This window comes from Camelus ferus, chromosome X (assembly GCF_009834535.1).
Source record: "Camelus ferus isolate YT-003-E chromosome X, BCGSAC_Cfer_1.0, whole genome shotgun sequence".
Classification (NCBI taxonomy): Eukaryota; Metazoa; Chordata; class Mammalia; order Artiodactyla; family Camelidae; genus Camelus; species Camelus ferus.
In genome coordinates, this window is record NC_045732.1 from 14,013,078 (window position 1) to 14,038,571 (window position 25,494).

The window sequence follows — 25,494 nt, forward strand, 5'->3', positions numbered from 1 at the left end:
CCAACCACGGCAAGAGATTTCTTTGTTTTCTAGAGATGATGTCTGTACACGGTGAGTAATCTTTTAAATGTTGATGTAGTATATTTGGGTGGAAAGTCCAGTATTTAAGAAAATTATTCAGGGAAGAACACTGTACTTCATCAATATCTTTTCAATGAAAAGAGGATTTCAAGATGACCAGAACCTTGTTAGGAAATCACTACAGGTGCTAGAGGAGGGTCCTGTCCCTGGCGCGTCAACCTTTGTGGGACAGTAGGGGCTGCTCAGAAATGCCTTTCTGAACTGCATTGGCAGCTTTTTAAAATCAGAGGAGCATGGCAAAGACACCTGGGCTCACTCACACGAGCACTGCCTGTCCTTTTCCCACGAGCACGTTGGTTCCTAATGGGGCGGGGGCGAGATGGTGGGACTTCATCCCCCAGGGGACTTCTGGCCATGTCTGGAGCCATTGTTGGTCTCCAGACAACTCTGGGGGAGGCGCTCCTGGCATCTAGTGGGTGGAAGGCAGGTGCTGCCCTACCTCCTGCAGCGCACAGGACAGCCCTCAGCGGAGGATGATCCACTGTGCACGTCACTAGTGCCGAGGCCAAGGCCCCCCACTATGTGCTGGAGGAGTGTGACGTTTTAGCAGGGCCATCGTGACTTGGTTTCTTGACGGCTGCTCTGTGCGGGTGACCCCAACAGCTGCATCCCACGTGGTGGGCAGAGAAGCCGCTGGGAAGCTGAGAGATTGTACTTCCACCCAACACCTGCCTTGTTCCAGGAGTTTCAAAGAAATTGTGTGGTTTATGTGATGCCATCAAGGCATATGGTCTTTAACCTGTCTGGGAGATAAACTACCCCACAGCTAACAGAACCAGGTGAGGATGCCAGTGGTTCTGCCTGGGAGTGGGGACACCCGCAGGAAGTCCCTGTGGGGGTTGTGTGTGTGCGTGCGCCCGCGCACATACATATATATACATGCACCATGCACACGTATGCTTGTGCATCTGGGTACACACATGACACGTGCATTTTACATGTGTACTGCATATACGTGTTTTCCTCCCTATTTTTATTACATAAATAATACATGATTACATTGTTTTTGTCAAAGGCACAGCCACCAGAGACCCTCCCATCTTCCTCCTCTCTAGTCCTACTTCCCACCATTAATGATGGGAAGCCTTCCAGTTTTTGTCTAAACATCTAAATAAATGAAGCTCAATGTAGTTAAATATAGTATATGATGCATACCTTTTATAATGGTTATAACCATCTTCTGTGGATGGACATCTAGATGATTCCAGTTTTTCCTTTTCACATCTATTTTCAGGCTCCGGCCTTGCAGAAACAGCTGTTTCCTTGGACAGATACTTAGCAACATTGAAAGTTCTAATAGATACCACCAAATCATCTTCCAAAATGACTTACACATTTTACACTGCCACCAGTGGCAACTGACAGCCCTGATTTCTTATCTCCTTAGCATTATGAGGTATCATCATTCTTTGTAAATTTTATTAGAGTCATGGGTAAAGACATTCTCGCAGTTGTCACCTGCTTTTTCCCTGGTGAGAAGGGTGCACTTCTGCACTGATGGTGCAGTCCAACATAGTTGTGTGTGACTTTTCGTTACTTAAATTGCCAGGTCTGCATTTTTTTTTTTCCAGACAAATGCTCTTTCCAGAACATGTTCGATCCCATCAACCACTAAGGGGGGTGGGTGGTAGGTTTTGCTCCCCAGGGGGTTTTTGGTTCTCATGACTGGAGAGAGGGTGCTGCTGGCATCCAGTGGGTGGGGCCCAAGGATGCTGCTAAACAACCCACAATGCACGAGACGGCCCCCCGTGGCAAAGACTTAGGTGGCCCAGAGCCTCAGTTGTGCTGCCGTCTAGACACCTTACTCTCAGGCTTCTTATCTTGCTCCTAAATCCCTGCTGTGTGTGGACAGCATGGACCCAGGAGCAGATCTTCCACTAACTCAGGGCATCAGCCACGTGGGCCCCCTTGGTGTCCCTCCACATGCCAGGCCTCAAACCTGCCAGGCAGACTCCCGCTGTAGTGCTTGGAGTTGGCAGAATAATGGCCTCCAAGATGTCCATGTCCTAATCCCCAGAGCCTGTGACTGTGTTCCTTCCATGGCAGAGGGTACTTTGCAGATGGCATTAAATTAGGGACCTTGAGATGGGGAAATGACCCAGGATTATCTAGCTAGGCTCAGTGTAATCCCAGGGGTCCTTATGAGGGAGAATCAGAGAAAGAGACACAAGGACGGAAGCAGGGGTCAGTGAAGCCGGGCTGCGAGCCCAGGCACGTGGACAGCCCCGAGAAATAGCAGCCAAGTGGATGCTTCCCTACGGCCTCCAGAAGGCTCAGGGTCCTGCTCACCCACTGTTGACTTCTGACATCTGGAACAGCAGGGGAATAATGTGTGTTGTTTTAAGCCACCAAGTTGGTACTTTGTTACAGAAAGAGAAGGAAACTGACGCAGTGCCCTTGGCCCTTGCTGTTTCCTCTGCCCGCAGTGGAATGCTTTGCCTCAAGTGGTCATGTGGCCTCTGCTCTCTTGGTCACTTCCCTGATCATCCTGAATAAAGTAGCACCCCCATCACCCTGATTCTCCTGGCAAATGTCATCACCTAACCTGTTCTGTACTTTCATGTTTGTTTTTTTATCATTTGTTTTTCCCTGTGAGAATGTAAACCCCATGAGGGCAGGGATTGTTGTCTGTTTAGGTCATTGCTTTAATTCCAGCAGCTGAATACCCAGTGAATATTTATTGAATGATTAAACAACAGTCCTGTTTGGTCATACTTGCTCTTTGCCGTTCAGCCCTGCGAGAGGGCAGGTGGAAGGGGTCCTGGGGCCCAGGTGAGCTCCCCACCAACTGCTCTGCTCCTGGCTCCCCTCCACGGCCCATGGCCCACGGCCTGCTGTGAGCCTGGGGATGTTTCCCCTTGACTTCAAAGGGAAAGGGCATCAAGACATGCATGCTTTTTGGGACCTAACGAGGGCAGGGGACAGTCTCTCCATTTCAGGGTCTGTGTTCACATGATACATCATCACTCCGAGTGCAGCTTAGGGTTCCTTGGCCTTCACTCAGGTCATTCAAAACGGCTTGTGGTCTTGGAACCCTCTGTAATGGATACTCTTCTTGGCTGTTGGAGAAAATGGCATTGGAGCCGGGCCCTGAAGGATGCTGGAATTCCGGCTGCCCATACTTTGGGGAAAGGCTGTCTCCATCAAGAAGGGAGCAGGGATCGGGGCGGAAAGTTGTGTAATTGTAAGATTCCAGGGGGCAGGGGCTCATTCTGCAGCAGCTGGACCAGCCTGTGTCTGCAGAACAGAGGGAAGCTGAGGAGTTGAATGGAGGATGCCATGAGCAAGGAGGCAGGACCACGTCTTGGGAGAATTGCAATTGCCAGGCATTCTCGGTCTTTCGGGTTGGGAATTTCAAGTGTGACCCATCCAAATGGTGGAATGTCCAAGAAGGCAAGTGGAGGTACCAGGATGGGAATTTTCAGCATATTGACAGTGCTTAAGTCATGGAGTAGCTGAGCTCCCCTCTGGAGAGAGGACACACTGAGAAGGGAGGAGAATCCAGGACTGGGCTGTGAGAGTCCACTAGTTATTGGCTTAGTGAGGATGAGGTTGGCCAGAGGGCTGCAGAAGAAAGTCCAAGAGAATATGGCTTGGAGTGGGCAGAAAAAAGAAGAGAAGGTAAACCTTGGAAAACACTTACCTCCAGGGGACCCATGGCAGAGGAGGATGGGCTGGCGAAGGGTGTCGGGAAGGAGGTGGAGAGAAGTAAAACCAGCGGGTGGACGGACAGCCTGCTTCCCAGGCACTGTCCCAGGGCATCCCTGGTTCACAGTGCCCAGGGTAAAGGAGGGCACCGTCAGTTTCGTGAAGCTGATTTGCTGTGTTTCCATCTGAGGAACTCTTCTTCTGATCATTTTTTTTCTGTTAAGGCCTCTTTCTCTTACAAAATAATGATTCTAATTGGTGCAAGTTTTTTTCAAAGCCTCTTTTTAAATTGAGATATAGTTGCTGTACAATAGTATGTAAATTACAGGTATACAGTGTAGTGATTCACAAATTTTAAAGGTTATACTCCACTTATAGTTACTATAAAATGCTGGCTATGGTCCCCGTGTTGTACAATATATCCTTGTACTTTATAATCAAAATCTTTAGTTTGGAAAATGAGAAGTTGGCAGCCTTGCATCAGCCCCACCCCTTCCTTAAGTCGTCCCAGCCTGTGGGAGAAGTGATGTAGGTGGCACTCCCTGGAACCACGGGAGGAGAACGGCCCCAAAGAGAGTTCTCTGGGGCTCGCTTTATGGTCAGGGATCACTTAGAAGGTGGATCTTGATTTTTGATAATTAGTTTGATGCATTCATCGGACTTGCAGCTGCTTGAAAACATCCTTGAAGCATTCTTGTTGCCAAGTTGTTGATTGTAGCGCCCTCTGTTTGGCACTCCGAATCCTGGTCCCCTGATTCGGTGGCAGAGCCCAGCTCCAGTTCCCGTGGAGTAATCAAATTCTGCCTCCAGTCCCTGAAATTGCTTATAGTTATGACTTAACTGGAAAGTGAGTTCGTTCCTGACTTGTAACCTACTCAGCTGTAGGTCCTACAAGTGCCAGCCACATCTGGCAGGACGCCGGACTTATAGCGTGGTCAGGACAGCCCTACGCCCCCCAGCTCCCCCCCCCTCCGGTAGACATGTTAAAATTAGGGTCTCAGAAGCAGAGCCACCCAGCACCAGGGCAGGGATTTTATCCCAGTTGCATTTTCTGTGTGTCATTTCAGACTGCCTCTAAATGAGACACATGATTAGAACAGCGCAGACTTGGGAAGAGAGCTGTGGCAAGCAGGTCTTTGCCAAGAACTAAATCTAGAACCGACATTAATGTTCCAAAACCTGACTGATGAGGACCACTGTCAAAACACAGTGGCGCTGAGGTTTTGTCCAGGGACGGTCTACATGGCCACTTCCACGATGAGCATCGTTGGAGAAGAGGGTCCCGCATACAGGAAAGTATCATGTCCCCCGTTCACCCACCAATGGGTGGAAAAGAAGGCATCACTTTTAATGGCAGTGTGATGGCAAAGACAACTGTCTCCTTCCTGTCCTTTCACTCCGAGGCTTCCATTGTTTTAGTGCCACAGTTCATCCTTCTGTCTTTTCGTTCTGCCTCCCCACCCTTGGACGTCAGTCTCCCCACTTCAATTTCTGAAATCATTCTGTCCCGCAAAGTTTAGCTTCCCTGCCCTCTGCAAAACCTCCTGGGCTTTGCCACTTCTGAATGGGGGAGAAGTTTATGTGTTTATTGATTTCCTTGTGTATCTGGATACAAGATTGTTTTTCTGAGTTAGGAAATTGTCAAAATGCAACGTTCTGGACAATGAGGGGTTTCATGTCTATTCAGATCTAAAGGAAGTTTATGGAAGTGGAGCTCATAATTTTAAGCAGAGGTGTGATTTCTAGAGAATTCTCTAGACCAAACCACCACTATCTTGGTGACTAGTTTTGTGTTTTCAGCTCTAGGTCATGTGAAATACCCCCAAACAACGGCTTCTTCCCTTTCTCTTCAGGAACATCACTTTGGATTCCCAGGGCAGACCTTATGATAGGACTATTTTCACACTATTGGTTAAAAATTTTAGAATTGTTCAAAGCCAATTTGGAGGAGCAAGTCTTCTTGAAACAACCCTGATGACGCAGATGGCTCCTTATTTTTAACCTAAGAGCACTTGTTCCAGGACTGTGCACAAACTGTAGCTGTTTCCATGGAAACACTCGCAGGCCTGATAGGAACAAAACATTCGGCCCAGTTTGTCTGTGTCTTAGTCTGTTGCCAGGATGGGTCCTGCTGTTCCTCTGTTGTCGGGAATTGGTGTGGTGTTAGGATTCCAGCTGAATTTGATCAGTCACTTGGATTTTCCTCTCATTTCTCAAGTGATTGTGTATCTGGGTTTGGGCACAGGGCACGGCGGTAGGAAACAAAGGAAAGCATCTCTGCTGTTGTAGTCTCACCTTCCCCACTCAGGCCAAGAGAAGGAAGCCCGGGGACCATCTGCTTCCACATAAAGAAGCCACTCTCTGAAGGTCCGTTCGTTCAGAGACCAGAGATGAGGGCAGGAGGGATATTGGGGTATTTATAGGCCCTTATTCCGCCACATATTCTAGATTTAGACTTCTCAAATTTCCAGTGTAGAATAAAGAGTTAAGCCAGATGGACACTGATTTACCGATATTTAGTTCTTTGAGCCGAAATGGTTTCACCATCCATCTGACTTAGATCTCAGCTGACACTTCCACGAACTTTTGCTGTTCATTTAAATGGTTACTTACAAAAAGAAAACAGAGAATAGAGACGAGAAGTAGCAGATCTGTAGCTGTGATTGACATTGGCAGGCATGGGGCTCTAAGGTGACACTGCGTTTTGGAACGTGAGCTGGGATCCCTCACGTCCCACCACCGTCAGTGGGGGTCACGGCTCTTTGGGAGTTCGTTTCTGTTCCGGAAAGCAGCAGTGTTTTAGGAACGTGCAAAATTTTGTAGAGCACAAAATTTAGGTGTCAATTCAGATAACTGGGGATTACTCTGGATATGTAAAATATGCCTCCAAACTGTGTAATATTAAAAGTGCTTTCTTTTCCTTGAAAAATGCAAATCATACTTAAGATTTCCATGTGAATTGCAAAGGTCTGAGGAGTTCCTGCAGCATAAATGCAGGTTTCCATTCTTGGTTTAATGGTGCTTGGGTTGTAGCAGAAAAGGTGTTTGGGCAAAAATAGTAAGGGAAAAATGATTCACATTTGACTTCTGTCTACATTAGGCATGTTCAGGAGAGGGATTTGGGAAATCACATAATAAATATGAGACCTGAATGCTTGATTGAGGACTTGCTTTCATTTCTTCACCATCATGAGCACGAGAAGATATATTTTAAAGCTTTGAAAGACATATGTGAGAGATTATATATAGGCCATAAAATGGATTACCTATTAAAAATAAGAATCAGTAAAGAATACAGCTGACTTGCAAGGAAAAAGAACTTGCCAGTTTTAAGTTACTCTCAGTTCTCTTTAAAAATGAATTTGACAGGGGAGGGTACAGCTTGGTGGTAGAGTGTGTGCTTAGCTTGCACGAGGTCCTGGGTTCAATCCCCAGTACCTCCATTAAAATAAATAAATACATACATACATATATAAATACATAAATAACCCAAATAAATACATAAATACATACCCCCCGAATAAAGTTTAAAAAAAAGAATTTGGAAAAGTTTCTTCTTTGCAAACTTTAATCATGACCTTGCTTTGTTTCCATATATTTAATTTCACTGAAAAGATATTTCAGAAAAAAGCCTTTCTAGAAATGGTTTTTCCTTTATTACGCAGAGTTGGAATGATGGTGCTTGCAGGAATGGGGTTCCATCCCACACTGCACATCAGCTGATTGGCGTGGATGGAGAAGGGGCATCGTAACTGTACATCCATCTGTATTTAGTCTGAGGGGGAAGGTCCTCCAGTAACCCTGACACACGGTGTGGGGTGGGGAGTACTCGCAGATGGCTGTTTCCAGGCTGGCAGCACGGTAGTAGGGGCATGTTGTTTTAAAGGGAAAGCCATCTTGCCTCTTCCTTGGCGAATGCACGAGAAACCACTGAAGGAATCCTTCTAGAGCTTTTGGCTTCCAGGACAGACAGATGGACAGACAGACATGTGCTTCTCTCAACCTGGCTGAGAGCAGGCCCCAAATGTCTGCCTCCAGAGTATGATTCTAAAGAAAGAAATGCACTTTCTAGTATGTGCCAGTGTTCTTTTAAATTGATAACTAGCCCTGAGATGAGCACGTAGCCAGTTGCATTGTTGCGACATTTCATTGTAAAAACAATATTCTTAAGCAAACTGTGGTTGCCTAGTGCTCAATTCAGCCCAAGCAATTTTCCCAGTTGGGTTATAGGAAGTCAGCTTCATCCAGATTTTGTTTCTGCTACAGAAGTTGTCCCTCCTCATTGTGTCTTGACATCATTTTCTTGCGAGCTGTAGAAAGCAACAGTGCACTGTGTCATCGTGGCCGCTGTTCTATTGCTTTTATGCTCGCAGTGGGCAGACCTTTTGAAGCTTGCCCTTTGCCTCTCCTCCCTCTTATACATCATTTTTTTCCCTTATTCTTTTTTCTGAGAGTGGATATGACTTGAGATTCCTCTGGAAAGAGTAGGATTATCTGGGATTGGCTCTCTAGCCACCCTCAGCAACTTGAATCCTTGTGCAATGGCAACTAACCTGGAGCTGCCAGCTCAGATGGAGTCCTGATCTCCTCATGTGTCGACCTCAGAGAACTCAAATATGTCTTCTGTAGTATGAGAATTATTCATGTCTATTACAAGGTAATACTGCTAACTTAAATTGGGCTCAAATAGGCTTTCCTATGGATCAGTTACATTGAAATGAAAAACTATGAGGCCACAAAGGATTTGCTCACTGTTGTACATCTCTTTTATATTTGTTGCTTACCTTTGACTTGGCTGATCTACAGTAGAATGTTCCAGAAATTTCATTGGGTCTAATGTCTGATTTGGCACTAACTTATTGATGGTTCTGTTTGGAGGGTTTCCTTGGGCCTCAGTTATATGACTGCCATAACTTTTAATCACACTCATTAGACACAGGTGGACGCTTAAGCCCCAGTTGGATTCCTCACCCCGTTCAGCTCTGTCATTAGTGTTTTCAGTGACGTGATTTGGCGCTGTTTTTCCAACACATTTTCAGGAAATTAGTTTTAAGTTAGACAAGAACTTGCCGATTAAAGCTACTGACGTTCAGCTATTTTCTGTACCTTCTTGGGGAATTGAGCTTGAAGTCAAATGTGTACATTTTAACTATAACTTGTAAACTCTTCTTTTCATGACTGTGGGTTTTCTGCTTGGTTTGGTACTTGAAGAAGGAGCCTTGCGCGGTGCTCCAGCCTCACCCCGTGCTCATGTCTAGTTCAGGAGGAGCCTGGATTGGTTCAGGGCTAGCCGACAGACCTTAACACGTGGACCAGTGCCAGTTGATTGGCAGTATCTGCAGGAAGCACCGTGTTGAGAAGGAGTCTGAAGTCTGGACCCAGAGGGAAGGATGCCAGCGTGGATTAGTGACCTGGGCACAGGATTGGGCAGTCTCAGAAGCACTCTCGCTGTTCCTGTTTTAGTGAAGATCATCACACTGGTGCCTAATGCAAGCCCCTAAGAGCTGCAAGGCCAGTTAGCATCCTGCAGACCAGGCTGGTCTGCCTGAAAGCAGAGGCTGTCAAACTTAAGGGAGCAGCAGAAGCATCTGGAGGGCTGGTCAAAACCCAGGTTGCCCAACCCCATCCCCAGAGTGTGACATTCAGCTGGTCTGGGGTGGGGGCTGACGTTGACATTTGTAACAAGCTCCCTGGTGACGATGAGGCTGCCAGTCAGGGACTCCACTTTGAGAACTGCTGCCTTACCTGTCCTCACAGCTCTCTGGGACCTCAGAGAAGTATTGGAAGTTTGGTTTGGGGCCCGTGTGCCAACCTCCGTCCTCCACAGCGCTGGGTTCAAGTCAGGTCTGGAGTTCATTGTTTCTGCCCAGAAACAGCTAAATCATCTTCAGCCACATATAAACTTAAAAGGGCTTAAAACATTCTACTCCTGCTTTGAAAGGTTGCTCTGAAAACATGAGCCACATCTATTTCACTTACTCTCCATTCAGCACCACCCCAGGACACCAAAAGTGATGCCGTCTGTCTGCTAAGCAGGCACGTGGACGTTTAGGAACAGAGAAAGTGACAAGAAGTGGAGTTTTACACCTCGAGGATGGTCGTGCTGACACATTTAGTGAGGCTGACTGGTTTGCAGCCATGCGGATGACCCCACGCCACTTTGGCGCTCAGCGGGGCTGACTCCTTTTGTATATTTGCTGGTGTGTGTGTTCTCTGTTCACACGTCCAGCTTCTGTTGAGTGTCTGCTCTCTGCAAGGCGTTGTGAATTTCACACATGGTCAAGGCCTCCGGTGCAAGAGAGCGCACCAAACCAGAAGACCTAGAGTCCCAGGCCGCAGGGCTTTTCTGTTAGAATCACTGTAATGGGAGCATTTCTCTCCTGGGGTTTTCTCAAGGTGGGGTTAGCAGGTAGGCACGGCGGAGAAGGCAGGAGGCCAGAAGCATCTCTCGTGTGTCCAGCACAATGTTTAGCTCCTGAGAGGGGGCCACGGACAGAAATGAGCCAGCACCGTCCTGCCCCCAGAACAGCGCCACTTGGGAAACCCCAAATCTGAAACAATGCCACGCACATGGCCAAGTTCGGGACTGCCAGCCTTTCGTCAGTTCTTTGAAGCAAGCGTGATATGGTTACTCATAGACCACGGCAGATTATATAGGGGACTTATACACTCATTTTTATTACACCTCATTTCCAGATCCTTTATTTTTGTCGTTTAACCTTTACTCTGTGCTAATTCTGGTATTTATCAGAGTGAATTTCTAGAATCAGTGTGACAGTGCTGAGAATGTGGGAAGAGGATTTTTTCATAAAGTGCACGGGTGTTTCCGTGTCCCTGTCTTGCAGGGTGTCACATATCCAGCAGCAGCTGGCCCAGCTGGATACCGAGTCCTGGCCGGGCATGGCCGAGGCGGACAGGGACCGGCTGCAGCTCATCAAGGAGAAGGAAGCCCTGCTTCAGGAGCTGCAGCTCATCATCCAGCAGAGAAGGCCCGGGGAGGACGTGGCGCGGCTGGAGGAGGAGTGGCGGCGCCTGGAGGAGGAGATCCAGCGAGCCCGGGCCACGTCGGTGCAGGGCGCCACAGAAAGGTGGGCTGGCCACGGGGGCGGGTGGCCTGGCCTCCAGTGGAAGACCGCCGGGAAAGGCTGAATCAAAGAATTGCGTGTGGCTTGAGCAAGACAAAAGCAGTCTGTTATTTTGGCTTTTATGACCTAAGTGTGCTTTTTTAGAATTTAGTCATTCAAATCTAAATCAGTTTTGGGGAATTTAGAGTTGAGTTTCTTGTTAGGAAAATACACTTGCTGTCTTCGAAAGCCACCAATGGACTGTTTTCTTCCCTACAGGATTCTACTTCAGGAAAAAAGAAACTGTCTACTTACGCAGCTGGAAGAAGCTACCCGTTTAACGTCCTATCTCCAGTCCCAGTTAAAAAGGTAGGTGACTTTAAAAGAGAAAACCAAACTTGATTATCATGTTATAATTACGTGCCCATGAACTTCACAGTTCCCTTCAGCTTGGATTTCTCTCCCAGAACTTAGAACCTGGAGTGGTTGTAAACACAGAGCAGCAAAGTGGATACATTATACTTTTAAGAGGAGCTGCTAATATATGATCCAAGGAATATGAGGATAATCAAGTGTGACTTCAGAATAACAGATCTGAAGTCAGATTTATCCAAGGGTTTTATAACTCCCCAAATCAGAAGTGTTTGTATGCACATGTACATTTTTATTTGGGGTTTTTGTAAGGTGTGAACATCTTTAAAATAAGATCTGGATGCTCAAGAGGTTTTCAAGGGCGTACTGTATTATGAAGTGTAGCGTTAAGCGCTTCTCTGTATCACCCTCAGTAGTTCCTCCTCAGAGCACCTCGAGGCGGTTACTGTTATCACAGCACTGGGAGAAAGTGGGAGGTGCACAAAGGGCAGAGCGCTTGACCAAATGGATTCAGCTAGTCCGAGTTGGAGCTGGAACTTGAACTCGTAGCCATATGTCCTTGAGGTTAACCACTGCTCTCTACCAACATTCAAAGCAACAAAGGAAATATTCACAAAGGGGCTTTAAGATGCTCACAGGTGTTAAAGGCGGGCCGGGGTGGGGGGTTCGTGGGGGAAGGAGGCAGGACTGCGTTCCCTCGGGGCGCAGAGCAGATGCTCGGCCCACAGTGGGGATCGGCGGGCTCCCGGTCTCCGGGCTGCTGTCCTCAGCTCCGGGCGCTCTCGTTGCAGCCTGTCCGCCAGCACCCTGACGGTGTCCTCGGGGAGCAGCCGCGGCTCGCTGGCCTCCAGCCGCGGCTCGCTGGCCTCCAGCCGGGGCTCCCTGAGCTCCGTCAGCTTCACCGACATCTACGGCCTCCCGCAGTACGAGAAGCCCGACGCCGCCGAGGGCGGCCAGCCTCTGCGCTTCGACCTGGTCCCCTTCGACTCCCTGGGCCGGGACGCCCCCTTCACCGAGCCCCCGGGCCCCTCCGGCTTCCACAAACAGAGGCGCTCCCTGGACACGCCCCAGTCCCTGGCGTCCCTGTCCTCCCGCTCCTCCCTGTCCTCGCTGTCCCCGCCCAGCTCGCCCTTGGACACGCCCTTCCTCCCCGCCTCGCGCGACTCGCCCTCGGCCCCGCTGGGGGACGGCGGCTTCGAGGTGCCGGGACTGGGCGCCCTGGACCGGCTGCGGGCTCAGGCGTCCGCTCCGGGGGACGAAGACCTGCCGGCCACGGCGGCCCTGCAGCCGCACGGGTTCCCCGGGGACGGGGAAGGACCTCGCGAGCGAGGACCCCCAGCGGCTGCGGCTCCTACGGGTGCAAGTACGTATTGATGAGCCCGGCGGGGGTTCCGGGGCCTGGGAAGACCCAGTTTCGAAATGAGGGAGGAAACAGCGCACTTGCACCGAAGCCCGCTGCCTCTGCAGTTGCACAGGGAGCCTAAGGTTAGGACTCTTGATAGGGTGAGGAAGCGCCTGCCCGCTCTGTGTCGTTTTGTCGTGGGTCCTTGAAATGTCACTGAAACTGGCAAAGTGGGCTTTCCCAGGCATTTCGCTTATTTGCAGAAAATGCCTAATTGTTGAAAATGAGGGTAAGAACCACATATTCTTCCACACTCGGAGGCTGACAAAGAGGTCCTGGGCTTTAATGAGCTCTCCGGGGCGTGTGCCCAGGTGGAACTTCTGTGTGTTCCGGCCTCGGCCCTCCATAGGGACTGGTGTCTGGCCAGAGACCCGCAGAAATCTCTACTCCTTCGTCCCTGTGACTTCATCACTTCACCCTTTGCCCTTGTACTTTTCAAGGATATAATTCTATCAAAGGGGAAGATGCAAATAATTGGCATATGTTCCAGAGACCTGCCAGTGAGCATCCGTCATTTCTACCCAATCGATTTCCCTGGTGCTCTTCAAATCAAGAAACATGTAACCACGAAAATTTCATCCATCTAGTTGTTGTTAATTCAGCTTCTACTTGGTGCCAGGGTCTGTCAGCTTGTAGCTCACATGGAAAACCAAACTACTGTTTAGGGAACATTCTGGCTGCAGAATCTGGGCTTCAACCCTCCTTATCTTGACCCCAGGTGAGCCAACCTCTGGAGACTTATACTTCCTTCATTTTCAGAGAGGATCAAGAACGAGACCTCTCATTCCTGAAGTTCAGCCAAATTAATTAACTTTTATTTGTACAGCAAAACTGTTTTTAGAGACATTCCATTTAGGTGAATGCTGGGTAATTTGTATAGCATAATTGACCTCTACCAGGGGTGTTTTTTTGCCTCTGGGGGATAATTGGCAGTGTCTGGAGACATTTTTGGTTGTCACAACTGAGGGGACTGGTGGGGAGGTGCTACTGGCATCAAGTGGATGGAGACCAGGGGCGCTGCACAGCACAGTCCCCACCACAAAGAATGAGCCAGCCAGAACATAAATAGTGCCGAGCCCGAGAAACCCAACTCATGTCTTACGAAGTAGTTTAGCAAGGATAGGAATACAACGTGAGTGCAAAACCAAGTGGTGCAGTGGAAATGGCTTCGAACTTGCAGCTTAGAGACTCAGGTTCTGTTCCTTGTCCCGTTGACTCACTAGCTGTGTGACCTTGAGCACATCCCTGGACAGACCAACTCTCAACTTCTCTGCCCTTGAACAAGGTGATCTTTATGGGCTCGTCCATTCGCCGCCATTCTGTTACTCATCAGCTTTTCACGTATAACCACATTGGTTGTCACATATAGGTGAAATAATAGTCTCTTCTGGCATTTATGTGTCTAACCAGAGCGCCATTATGTTCTGAGGCAGCCCCGGGGCTTTTTGGCACCTCTCTTTTTGCTGTCTTCCCCTCTGTCTGCACACACACCTTTCATATCCCCAGACACTTGATTTCTTTAATTCACATATATACAGGGGACCTTCATTTGCTTTGTTTTTCGTTATAATCACAAGTTCAGTGGTCCCTGTCTACTCCTTTCATTCAAGAGAGAAAATACAAAATAAGGACAGAATTGTGCCTCTGTTGTTGCTTGAGCTTACTTTTCTCAGTGCCCCGCTCTGCCCCCACCACACCAACTTTTCGTTAAAGGTTGATAAACAAGAGGATCTGTCTCGTTACGCAGCAAATCCAGACAAGGCCCAAAGCCCCTTTGGGGAGAGGGGAAAGACAGGGTGCAGAGGAGAAGAGCTGGCTTAATTTTCTTATCCTGATTTATTTTTCTTTCCCTCTTCGTGGCTGATACTACAATGCCTCAAACATCTTATCCTGGGAGGTCTTTGCTCGTGCTATGGTCAGATACTGCCACCTGGTGGTGCGTTCACATATGACATGCTCAGGAGAACTGGGCCCGTAAAAACCAGGACAGTTGATGCAGTGGGTCCTGCTGGCTGCTCCCAGGGGGCCAGGTTGGGTAACCAGCTTCAGGCACGGACACGGGGTGACTCCTTGCCTCCTTTGACGCTTGTGGGAATGCCAGAGCCTAGAGCCATTGTGACTTCATAAAGTTGGCGAGGATCTTGGTTCTCATTGTTACCCCTTGTTTGGTCACCTGAGGTCACATGGTTCCCTCTGGCTCTCCAGTCTGATTCGGAACAGTACAGTCCAAGTTTGGCTCAAGCACATTTTAGCCAGATAAAGTTTTTCTAACAGAAGATTCAAAATTGCCCAAATGCGTAAGGCAAGCTCTAGGAATGCCATTTCTTTGTGTTTTAAATCGATCTGAGGGGACAGAAGGTAGGAGAGGGGTATGGGGAAATAGACTGTGATCTTTAACAGCTTTTACGTGTTTACCACAGCTTTATCTTCCCAGAATTTTAAAAGCCAAAGGTGTCATGATTTTGAAATCCATTCCTATTTTCATTTCCTGTTGGTTTTTGCTAATATAAGTCCATAAATGTTTTGACTTTGTTCATCTGTTCTTTGATGTTTTTATTACAGTCATGCCCTGTTTAAAATCGTTGGCTTAAATTCTACACTTTTTTCACTTTCTGCTTTTCTTTTTATCTCTTTTCCCATGCGGCTCGACAGAAACGTTCACTGTAAGTGACCTTGGAATTCTCCTTCGCTTGTTGGTCGGGCTGTGGTGCGTCTTTGTGCAGTGAATCTGTGTATTTAGGATGGCCAGGGCTGGCCAGGAGGACATGGCTCCGGGCTGTACTTGAATGTAGCTCAGTAGTTACTCTTACCACTGTTACTGTCACCTCAGCAGTAGTCACCCTGGCGACCGAAGTTGTGTAAAAACTTTTCTAAAAGCTTGAAGTATTTTTCCTCTTTGCACTTTTCCCCAGTCTTTAATGCTTGCATTATTTTCGTATGCCAGCTGGCAGCTTGGCCCACGATGTGATTTTCATCTTTTCATTATACTTTCTTCCTTTTTGTCAAGCAGTGTTTGCTCCTTTTAGGTCTTGGTGTCTATCTGTCTGTCCGTGTTTAATGATAGAAAGATCAGGGATTTTTTTAATGAGTTTGGAAGATTTTTTTTTTAATGGGGAGAATGGGGATTGAACCCAGGACCTTGTGCGTGCTAAGCATGTGCTCTGCCACCGAGCTCTCCCCTCCCTGTGGAAGATTGTTAATTGCTTACTGCATTGGCCTTGCCCCCAGCCATCCATCTCGTTGCCTTGAAGGCCAAGAGCAGACGGTGGGGTGTGTGGTGGGGGTCTGTGTGTGCTTTTTTCTCACCCAGTGCTGAGCGTACTTCCTCCTGTGAACGCCTGCGTGCGGTTGCTGCGTGAATGCGCTAAGCCGGGATCACCGAGGATCGGTCCCTTCATTTCTCTCTTTCATGCACCTTCATCACAGTGAGAGAGTTTTGTCAGAGTTGCACCGTGGGGTGGACTGGAAGTTAAGTGGATCCTTGTGTGGTGCAATTTCCTTGAAGGCGTGTACAGCCGTGTCAGGGCTGGGGAAGAGGGCGCCAGCAGCTGTGTTTGCAGGGGGTCCTGCAGGGAACTGAGGGGCGCCCCCTACAGTTCAGAGCTAGGGCTCTGGGCCCTTCCGTGGGCAAGGTGACAAGAAGCGCTGGGCCTGGGAGTCGTGATCTACCATCTGAGAGGCGGCGCCTCTGGCCATGCCAGCTGGAGCCCGTTTCTATCCCTGACCGGTGGCCCCCAGGCTTGGAGCCACAGGCCTGTGGAAGGTCAGCTTTTGTCTGCAGTTAAGATCGTGAGACCAAGGACCTCAGCCCTGCCTGTTTTGTGCCCTGTTTAACGTGTTGGCTGTAATTGTGTGAATAATAATTTGGCTGAAAAGAGAGATGATCATCAGTGGATTCGCCATTTCTCTCAGCTTATGCACAGATGTCTAGAGTTTCAGTTTCTAGAGCTTAGATGGCTCAAGAAAAGTAGACAAGAGGGACCTGCATTATTAACAAGAGGCACGGTGGTGACAGAGATGGGCTCAGTTTGGGCCTTCGCCTTTGAAGCCTGTGTTTAGAACCCCGTGTGCCACTCTCTATAAAGCGCCGAGGTCCTGTGTCCATCGTCACATTTAGCAAAGAGACGGTGTATTTTTATTGGTTTTGTTAAAAGGAACTCATTCCTGTGAGGGAAGGAGTAGAAACATTTGATGAAATAGTAAAGGGGAGAATGTCAATGGTTGTCTTTGGCTCTTGTATTAAAATACATATGAGACCAGAATAAGCTACCCAGTAACTGTCCTTTCTAATCCCAGGACACGATTCTGGAAGCAGATCTGGGCCCAGGGCTGCTGACTGCCATTAGAGGGTCATGGAGACGTTTGCAAGGGCTGAGTCTGGGTGCATCTGTGTCCTCTGACTTGAAATTCACTGCATTTTGTTGCAGTTTATTTTGATGATATAAAAAAATTCTGTTTTCTGATTATAAAATAGTGTAGTGTATGTTGATTGTATAAAATACAGACAATACCACGCAGCATAAAGAAGGAAATAACGCTCCCCTACCTCTCAGAGAGCGCGCTGCTGGCCACTTTTGGATGCCATCTCTTTCCTGGTCTTTTGGTGTGGCAATGTCTGCAAGTGCCATGCCCAAGGACTTCCCACCATCTTCTGCTCTGTGCGCTCATCGAGGAGGTGAAAAGAGATTTATGACCATTTAGAGAGCTTTTAAAGAAGTAGCCAGGAGCCTAGTTCTTCCATTTCTCAATATAAGAAAAAAATGGAGTGGAGCAAGTTTGAACTCACACCTGCACACGTGCTCTTGTGTCTCTGGGCGTTTAGTCCCTTTGTGCCCGGATGCCCAGTGTTCATTTCTTGGCCCCGTGGTCCCCGGCCTCCCGTGCTGTCCCCTGCTGACCCCAGCTGTGTCTCTTACTTGCAGTAGTGACTCTTCGAGAAGACAGCGCCAAGAGGCTGGAGCGGAGGGCGCGCCGCGTGTCTGCGTGTCTGTCGGATTACTCGCTGGCCTGCGACAGCGGGGTGTTTGAACCCCCCACCAAAAAGTGAGAAGCTGGTCTGCCCGCCTGCCTGGGCAGACTTCCCACCGCGTGGCTTGAGAGCACGATAGGGACCCGTGCCAAGACCTGTGCGCACTGACGCCGTGTGTGCAGCCAGGGGACGCTTCTCTAGCTTCCCTCCTCGTGGGAGGGTGGGCCTCCGCAGCCTGCGCGGAGCCCCTCTGCTCCCGCGTGACGGTGGGGGCCGGCCCGGTCCCGGTCCCTGCCTGTAGGATGGCTGCTTTCTCACTGGCCCTGGGGAGCTTAAGGTGCAGCCCAGAGCAGCTGAAAAGGGAGATCCAGTGTGTGAGAGACCTGCCTTTCTAGAAAGGACATGCATTAGAAATGGGTTTCCTCCATCTTCTCCCTCCTTCCTTTCCTGGTTCAAGGAGTCTCTTTGCAAGGACAAAACCCTTTTGGGAAATTGGCCATTCTTTTGTTTGAGACCATTGACGTCGTTTGACCTCAGGCATCTGTACACATTTCAGTCCTTGCAGACCTTTTAAAAGTGTGTTTTGGACTTTGTCCTGACTATGACATGTGGTTTTGAGAGGTATGCAGGGACTTTCTCAAAAACACAACTTTGTCTGTGGGTACCCTGTGAGATGACATCATGAATCCAGGGGACCTGTCCCACCCTTTCAGTCACTTAAAATATTCATTTATGTCACAACTTAGTAAAGCCCTCCTCAGTGAGAAGTACCACTAAGGTGACAGCGCTTCTGCCGAGCCTGGGCACCAGCTCTCCCAGGAGTAACACCTGACTTTCCACTTGTGCTCAGGAGTGAAGATGCTGACGAGCCTGCGCATGGGGACGCTGGCGGGAAGGAGGGGCCCCGCATCCACGTGGGACTTTTGTGAGTACAGAAGACTCCTTCCCTGCTGCTTCTAACGGCGATGGGCCGCCCAGTGACTCAGCTACATGCACAGGCCGGCAGGGGCGGAGGGACCCACACAGTCTGGGTGCTGCTCCCTGGCCTGGGTACCCCGAGCCTGCCTCAGGCCCCAGATAAGGGGACGAGTGGCAGGAGGGAGACATGAACAAGAGAAGATCCACTGCTGCCCTCTGGTGCTGAGTCACAGCTGATGACAGTCACCTATGGAGCCGGGGGTTCTGGGCCAAGTGGCAGGGGAATCACCAGTGTTCGCTGCAGTGAGGTGGGGGGGCCCTTTCCCTCCTCCACCCTCCCTGCAAGGAGTAGCTGGGTGGTTTGCAGCACAAAGCTTTTTGGTTGCTGGTTGCAATTTCTGTAAGGTGGTAACCAGCAGTGTTCAGACTAGCCAGGCAGGTGTTCGCGTCCGGACAGCTTTCTTCGGCTCACTCTAGTCATTCTTGTCGAATGTTTCTTTCTTTTTTTTTTTTTTTAAAGTTTTAAATCTTTAAAATAATTAAAAAAATTTTTTGTGTGGGGGCGGTAATTAGGTTTATTTATTCAGTTATTTCTAATGGAGGTGCTGGGGATTGAACCCAGGACCTCGCACATGCTAAGTACACGCTCTGCCACCAAGCTGCACCCTCCCCTCTCGTCCAGTGTTTCTGAGTGCTGACACTGGTGGCATTTGGGTGGCTCCTTTGTGGTGTGGGCAGGAGGGAGGCTGTGCACGGGAGGACGTGGAGCAGCATCCCTGGTCTCCACCCTCCAGGTCCAGGAGCGCCCTCTCCACTCAGTGTGACAGTCAGAATTGTCTCCAGACTTTGCAGGTGTCGGGTGGTGGGGTGGGGAGCAAAATCACCCTCCGTCAAGGGCCACTGCAGTAGTTTGAGTGGAAGAATTTCTCCCCCGTGGGAAGTGTGCAGTCTGTGAACTTGGTTTTCTTTTACAGGCTCGACAGTGCCAGCGAGTGCCTCCTGGTCAAAGTGCTGCAGCTGCAGAACTTCGCGGGGCGGGTGCTGAGGGAGGACTGCAGAGTGTAAGGCCTCCCCGGGGCCCGCTCCACACAGTGCCGCTGCCTGGCCTCTGCCTGGCCTCTGCCTGGCAGTTTGGGGAGGGAAAAGCCCGTTTGGGAACCTGCATTTACAGCAAAACACCAGGGAGTGTCTGCCTGAAATATGAGAGGTTGTAAGGTTCTGGAAGAGTCACGTTTGTCAGTGGTGCTCGTGGAGCTGGGCTGATTATGCGTGGCGGCGGTGCCAAGACAGTGCCATGTGCAGGTCGGCAGCGGCCTGTGGGCTCCTGGTCACGAGGCTGGGTGGTGACACAGCCACATTTGGCTCTGTCATCCGGTGAGGTGCTGGAGAGGCCTCAGGCGGGGCTCAGGGGCCCTTGTCTGAGCCGGAGGCACCCCGTTGTGAGTGCCACAGCCCGAGGGGGGTGACCACCAGAGGGGCCCGCTGACCCTGGCAGGTGAACGCACTGGGATGGGTTTTCAGGCCCCATCGTGCCCTCTGTTCCGTGAGTTGTCCTTGTCAGCTGGTCTTCTGACGGCCGCGGAAGCAACCTGGTCTCCAGTGGCTGAGGGCTCGCCCTGGGCCGCTACTCAGCCTGATGATGTACTTGGCGACATCCCCCGATACTCGGGCTGCTCCTGCAGGCCAGCTTCTGCACCGGGGGCGTGGGGCAGTGATTCCAGCCCCGCAGGCGCCCTGGAGGGCTAGCAGTCCTCCTGGCGAGGCAGGTGGAGCTGGGACAGGGAGCCAGGGGGCTGGGGGGAGACCACTACAGATGTTTGCCCAGAAAGATGCTGAAAGCAGAACCTCCGTTTGAGTCCCCTCTAAAGTTGTAATGACTGATTTTTATGTGTTTTCTTTGTGCCAGTTGTTTTGTTTTTTTCTCTCTCTTAGTCTCCAAAGATAGGTCAGTTCTTTGGACTTTTTCTTGGTTGAGAAAAGGAGTTTTTCTAGAGGACTTGGCAGTCCTACCCATGGGCATCCAAAGAGAAGCACATAGGGGTGTTCACGTAAATGGTCCAGGTATGTCTGTGCAGATGTGCCAGTAAGCGCTCCCTCCGTCTGCTTTCCCCCTCTCGGTTCCAGACACATCCGCGTCTATCTGCCACCGCTCGACTCCAGCACGCCGAACACTTACTGCTCTAAGGCTCTGGAATTCCAAGGCCCCCTGGTATTTAATGAAGTTTTCAGAATCCCTGTGCATTCGAGCATGTTGACGTTGAAGTCCGTTCAGTTGTATGTGTGCTCAGTGAATCAGCAGCTGCAGGAAGAACTGCTGGTACGGTACCCCCTCCCCCTCTCATTCCTTCCCTCCTCCCCCCTGCTTTGTCCTGTGCCGAGTGCTTACAAATTGTCAGGGTGTTAAGTGATGTCTGTAGCTGGGAGTACGGACAGGGCTGATAAAGGCCCTTACCTTGTCACGTGTTGTGTAATTTACACACATGATCTCAGCTAGTACTTGCAAACCCCCAGTGCAACGACTTCTACATTATCTCCATTTTCAGTCACGGAAACTAACAAGTAGGGCTGATAAATTTGGTGAGTAGAAATGCAAGGTGGTCAGTTAAATTTGAATTTCAAATAAGCTATGGCTGCCTTTTAGTACAAGTATGTCCCATGTAATATTGGGCATACTTACGTTTTTTTTTTAAAAATCTCTTGTTAATTTGAAATTGAAATTTACCTGGGTACCCTCTACGTTATCTGGCAATCCGAGAACTGGACAGTCCGCCTCCCACCAGCCAGCCTCTGCAGGGCTGGGACTTGGAAGCCAGGGTGCTTTCTTTCCAAGGCTGTAATTTTCCCCCTGGTCCCGTTCCCTCAGTGGCAGGATTAGAGATCGTTGAGTCCCACCAGTCCGCTCTCATTTCAAAAATCCCTGCCAGAATCATTGGCTCTTTGAGTGGCAGGCCCCAGCCTGACCCCCACTCCGGGGTGTCCGTTCTCTGCCCTGGTCCCCTGCAGGCACTTTCTGATTGGGCTGACCAGCAAGCAAGGAGCTAACCCCGTTAGGACCCTTTGCAATGACTTTGATTTTACTGTGGTCCTTTAAATAGCAGTGAATCATCTTATGTCCTTTCTGATGAAGGTTGAAGGGTGCCCTCGATGCCCGTTGGTTGTTAAGGTGAAATCATTCAGGGCCTGTTCTACTTCCTGTTTTTAAACCACCGTGCAGGGCATCGCTCAGATTAACCTGGCCGACTATGACGGTTCGGGCGAGATGCAGCTGCGCTGGTACTCCGTCCAGGTGTTCACTGGCCCCGAGCCGCCCCGGCGGGAGGACGAGCGGCCAGGAGATGGCGCCTCCCGGGACCCCACGCCCACCGCCTCGGGGAAGACGGTACGTGGCCCGGCTTTGAGGCTGGCTCTTCCTGGGGACATCGTTTCTAGGAGACATCTGTGTAGACTTCATCTGAGAATACAGTGGCAATGAAGAAGCAGGGCTTTAAGGGACGTAATGAAAACAGAACGTAGTGGTGCACGTGATCATTTATGATCGTGTTTTTAAACGTGTAGTGTTCACAATCTCGAGTGACACTTTGGTTGCTATAACATTTGAGTCCTCAGAGCTCCATGAAAAGGCCAAGTTGCTGTCTGGCTGTCACCAGTGGGGTGAGCTGAGGATGGCCTCCGGACTGTCAGCAGGGATGCTCACCGTGGGCCATGCTCAGCGCCCACTCTCCACTGGGCCGCCAGAAGCTGTTGGTCCAGGCTGGTTCTCAGTGGTGTCCCTTCTCTCCTGCAGGATGCGGTGACAGTGTTGCTGGCTAGAACCACAGCCCAGCTGCAGGCAGTGGAGAGGGAGCTGGCCGAGGAGCGAGTCAAGCTGGAGTACACAGAGGAGGAGATCCTGGAGATGGAGCGGAAGGAGGAGCAGACCGAGGCTGTGTCTGAGCGGTGAGAGCTGGCCTGGGACGGGACTGGCCTGTGGTGTGTCACTTAGCCTCTGTAGAATGTGCTGGAGCCTTTGCCCAGAAGTTGGGATTCTCATGGGGAGTTGTATGCAGGTCTGGACTTGGGCAGTACTTTGACCCTAGCTCCACATGTAGGCTTTTCACCTTCCCTCCTGTTCCCGGATTTCTCTCAAAGAGGGGAATGCTGACTGACTCCGCTCTGCCCAGATTGAATACAATAGGGCCCTTTAAGTTTTGGTTTTGGTTTTTAACTGCTTTATTTAATATCATCTCTCTACCGTACAACTCACCCATTTGAGTGGACAATTTGATGGTTTTTAGTGCAGGCACAGACTTGTAGCACTGTCTGCACACCCGATTTTAGGGCATTTTCATCATGCTGGAGAGAAACACCACACGCGTTAGCGGTCAGCCCGTTCCCCCTCGCCCCGGCCCTTGGCCACCGCTCAGCTTCCCGCTGTCTCCGTGGATTGGCCTGTTCTGGGCGTTTCCTCCAAGTGGAATCACACGAGGCCCCTTTACGTTTTCCCCGAAGCAGGCTGTGAGTGAACCTTCAGTGGGTGCAGACCCGTCTGCGGTTGCAGGAAGATCTCAGATGAGCAGGCACCTCAAGTGATTGCTCCCCATTGGGTCCTTTCTGGAGCCACTTCCATATTGCTTTTCGTCTGTGTTTTTCCATAAAGAGCAGCCTGTTTCCAAAGCTTGCTATTTCTTCCTAATAGGTTTCTCTGGATTTCTTTTCAAAGAAATTTATTTTCGGGGGGGGAAAGCGCATGGTAGAGGGGAGGGTGTGTGTTCAGGGGTTCAGGGATGGGCAGGAAGCTGGGAGGGGTCGGGGCAGGGTTCTGGGATCCTGGCATCTTCAGCTGCTGAAATTGGGTGGGACAGACAGACAGACACTCTTAATGAAAGGCCTTATAGTGCCATTTTCCCTAGAAAACGTAAATGCCTTTCACTTTATGAGAAAAATCAACAGTCTACAGTCACTGAAAGCAAACATTGGGCATCTCTGCTGCTGTGTTCTGAATGCAGCAGTGACCTCAGTCCCTTGATGAATGTTTTGGGGCTTTTTGCTCTGTCCACCTTCAGGAGTTGGCAAGCCGACTCGGTGGATAGTGGCTGCAGCAGCTGTGCCCAGACCAGCCCCCCACACCCAGAGCCCTGCTGCGTTGGCGTCGACTCCATCCACAGACAGACGTTTGCGGGCCAGGCGGATCCTTACAGCCCCGAGAAACTTCGGCCCCCGACTCTTAAGGTAAGGAGAAAAGGTCAAGGGATTTGACGGAGCCCCTGAGGGTTTGCCTCCCATACTGGGCACTGCCCTGGCAGGAGGGGTGTGTGCCCCATGTGAGGGAATTGGTGGAGGAGGTGAGCAGAAAGAAACCGAAGCAAGTAGGCTTGTGTGCAGGACGGCATGGCATCCGGCAGTATTTGACTGAGAGCCGAGGAAAAGCAGTGTGTGGTCTAAGATCTGTAAACAGCTTAAAGTGTGCCCAGCGGGTACCCTGGAAATGTCTAGCAACTGTAAATTAAAAGGAAAGGACAACTACAGCTAAAAAGGGTGGTTTCTTAGTCATTTACCTGCCTTCTGGTGATGACTGATTCCCATCTTCAGGGCCACACATCATGACTCAGGGTGTTTCCTGGGTCCCTAAGGGTTTGGACTTTGTAGTTTTGCTCCCTTGTGACATTAAGAACAGCGAAGCAAGGGCAAAGGTATAGCTCAGTGGTAAAGCACATGCTTAGCATGCACAAGGTCCTGGGTTCAATCCCCAGTACCTCCATTAAATAAATAAATAAGTAAACCTAATTACCTCCCCACCAAAACAAAAAACAACAAGAAAAAAGAATATTCAAAGAATGGCAAAGCAGCCTTTTGGCCCTTCTGTTCTCCTGATCTTAGCGGTGCCCGTCGCCATCATCTCCAGTGAGGGAGTCTTTGTTCCCAAACTATTTAGCTCATAGCAAATGAAGAAATAGAGTCCCTCCCTTGGCATCTTTCTAAGGTAGATTAAACAAATATTTTTTTGAAGATATATAAAGACTTTCCACATTTGAGGAAATAAATAGACATACAAATGTAAGAAGCTTGACAACTACAAGTAGGGTAAACTTGGAGTGACCCACGCCAAGACACACTGTAATCAGACTCATCAAAGATAATGGTGTAACACTGAAAGCAGCAAGAGAGAAGTACACACTCGTGTGTACAAAAGTTAAAGAAAATTAAAATATTGTCTCTACTATCAATAACTGTATGATGCAATGAGCAGATCAGTTATATGCATTAAATCCAAAGAACAATTTCAAAGAAAGATGAAAACAATAGGTAACAATATAGGTATTGACTGTAATATGTAAATATGGAATTCAGGATAAATTACCAAGGGAAAATCATCATGCAGAAAATCTGAATAATGTGGAGCATGGAAAGAAAAAGAATGGATTCTAAAATGGCATAGAGTGGGCACAAAGCAAATACAAAACCCAGCATCAGTATACTTCAATAAAAATGTATATTTAAGAATTAAAAAAAAACCCACATTGTAAACTGACTATACTTCAATAAAAATATATATTTAAGAGTTTAAAAAAAAATTTTTTAAAGAAAAAACCCAGGATCAGCAGAAAGTTTTAAACAGGCACCATCAAGACTGGGTAGAGGAGGCAATAAAAAGATTGAGCCCGAACTATGTGGAAGAGTGGAGATAAAAGTAGATCTTATGGCTAATAGAAGCTCTAAAAATTAGGATAAAGTGCCTAGATTTGCACTGATGGGTCAGAAAAGAGGCGTGGCATCTTAAAGTGGTGACCTAAGGAAAAGGTGTTTACAGAATCAACCTGGAGATGAAATGAAAAATAAACTAAGATGGGTGGAGAATAAACACAGTTTACACAAAAAGTTCCCACAGTGATCCACAGTAGAATCCATTAAAGACACACTGAAACCTGTGGATACAATGATGTCTGTTTATTTACTTGACAGCATATAACCTTTTTCTGATTTGAGGATACCCTGCAGATGTTATACAGCCGAATTTTTCAGTGTTTTCCTAAAAATAATGACGGTCTTATAACCACAGTAGT

At 49.2% G+C, this 25,494-nt stretch overlaps 1 protein-coding gene across 4 annotated transcripts in view; it reads left to right on the forward strand.

The window, feature by feature from the left end:
* WWC3 (WWC family member 3) overlaps nucleotides 1–25,494 on the forward strand; it is a 102,182-nt gene that overhangs the window by 67,078 nt on the left and 9,610 nt on the right. For all 4 annotated transcript variants that reach the window (XM_032475931.1, XM_032475933.1, XM_032475932.1 and 1 more), the window contains 10 exons: nucleotides 10,575–10,817; nucleotides 11,073–11,162; nucleotides 11,957–12,528; nucleotides 17,490–17,610; nucleotides 18,387–18,461; nucleotides 19,429–19,515; nucleotides 20,579–20,771; nucleotides 21,669–21,833; nucleotides 22,239–22,390; nucleotides 23,497–23,662. In XM_032475931.1, coding sequence (XP_032331822.1) covers nucleotides 10,575–10,817; nucleotides 11,073–11,162; nucleotides 11,957–12,528; nucleotides 17,490–17,610; nucleotides 18,387–18,461; nucleotides 19,429–19,515; nucleotides 20,579–20,771; nucleotides 21,669–21,833; nucleotides 22,239–22,390; nucleotides 23,497–23,662 — 1,864 coding nt within the window. The remainder of the gene's footprint in view (nucleotides 1–10,574; nucleotides 10,818–11,072; nucleotides 11,163–11,956; nucleotides 12,529–17,489; nucleotides 17,611–18,386; nucleotides 18,462–19,428; nucleotides 19,516–20,578; nucleotides 20,772–21,668; nucleotides 21,834–22,238; nucleotides 22,391–23,496; nucleotides 23,663–25,494) is intronic.